Source organism: Onychomys torridus, chromosome 1 (genome assembly GCF_903995425.1).
Source record: "Onychomys torridus chromosome 1, mOncTor1.1, whole genome shotgun sequence".
Taxonomy (NCBI): Eukaryota; Metazoa; Chordata; class Mammalia; order Rodentia; family Cricetidae; genus Onychomys; species Onychomys torridus.
Genome location: NC_050443.1, coordinates 82,361,101 through 82,362,612, shown reverse-complemented (window position 1 = coordinate 82,362,612; position 1,512 = coordinate 82,361,101). Strand labels below are relative to the sequence as shown.

Genomic DNA, 1,512 nt, shown 5'->3' with positions numbered 1-1,512 from the left:
GAAGTGAGGTAGACAACAGCAAGCATAGAATCACTCAAGGACCTCTCTTATAAAGTCCTGATTTACATCAGGAATGAAAAACAGGAAATAATGGATTCCAAGAAGAAAAAAATTCAGAGTGCTCCTTTATGTGACCTGTGATCATTTTTAATGGGTATTTGGGTATTAATATATACTAGTATGGTTATTTCTAATCTATTTTCCTCCATATTGGGTACATTTCTAAGAATAATTCCTATATCTCTTGGTTTGACAGCACCTTAAGAGTTTCAATAGGACAAAGTCAGGCATTTAAGCCATTCTACGCTGAGCACCAAAAGACACCTCTTTGGAGTCACTCATCTTGAGGCCCACACATGCTGGTATGTCCGTTCTCAACATCTCCATTACTGAAATTTCTACTTTCTATTTGGTTGGGTTTCCAGGGATGGAATCTGCCCACATTTGGATCTCCATCCCCATATGTCTCCTGTACACTGTTGCCATCCTGGGCAACTGCACTATCCTCTTTTTTATAAAATCAGAGCCTTCTCTGCATGAGCCCATGTATTATTTCCTCTCCATGTTGGCTCTCTCTGACCTAGGACTATCCATTTCTTCTCTCCCTACCATGCTCAAGGTTTTCTTGTTCAGTTCTCCAGAAATTTCTCCTAATGCATGTTTTGTCCAGGAGTTTTTCATTCATGAATTCTCAGCTATGGAGTCATCTGTACTTCTCATTATGTCCTTTGATCGCTTTATTGCCATCTGTAACCCTCTGAGATACACTTCCATCCTTACCAGTGCCAGGGTCCTTCAAATTGGGCTTGCTTTTGCTCTCAAGAATGTTTTGTTGATCCTGCCTTTCCCTGTAACTCTAAGGCATCTAAGATACTGCAAGAAGAATCTGTTGTCACATTCCTACTGCCTCCACCAGGATGTCATGAAGTTGGCCTGCTCAGACAACAAGTTCAATGTCATCTATGGTTTATTTGTGGCTCTCACAGGCATCCTGGACATAACATTTATTTTCTTGTCCTATGCACTGATCCTGAGAGCAGTGTTGGGCATTGCCTCCCAAAGCGAAAGGCTCAAGGTCCTTAGTACTTGTGTCTCCCACATCAGTGCTGTGCTCATCTTCTATGTCCCTGTTATCTCCCTAGCAGTTATCTACCGCTTTGCCAATCATAGTTCCCCTGTAACTAAGATCCTCATGGCTGACATTTTTCTGCTTGTGCCTCCCGTGATGAATCCCATTATATACTGTGTGAAGAGCCAACAGATAAGAAACGTGATACTAGAGAAACTGTGTCAAAAACAAAGCTGACAAAGATGTTTAATCTAAGAAAATCCAATTTGTGATAAAAAAAAATTGCCTAATTAAAATGAAACTGAGTGAATCAATAAGGAACCATACTGTAGGTTAACTCTTCAGTATCATCTTTGTACATATTCACCATGATCAAAGAACCAGCCTCGCAAATTTCTTGACTTAGTATTTAAAACTGAGACATTAATGTAAGCATAGAATGC

The 1,512-nt window shown here is 40.1% G+C and overlaps 1 protein-coding gene across 1 annotated transcript; it reads left to right on the top strand.

Moving 5' to 3' along the window:
- The first annotated feature begins 361 nt into the window (after positions 1 to 361).
- Positions 362 to 1,306, top strand: LOC118578856 (olfactory receptor 51A4-like). Its single transcript, XM_036180112.1, has one exon. It carries the CDS (start codon positions 365 to 367, stop codon positions 1,304 to 1,306), a length of 942 nt encoding a protein of 313 aa, XP_036036005.1. The 5' UTR covers positions 362 to 364.
- The last annotated feature ends 206 nt before the right edge of the window (positions 1,307 to 1,512 follow it).

Bases quoted from the DNA above. Each gene is read 5' to 3' on its own strand.
- LOC118578856 (XM_036180112.1), top strand. From the start codon at position 365: ATGTCCGTTCTCAACATCTCCATTACTGAAATTTCTACTTTCTATTTG.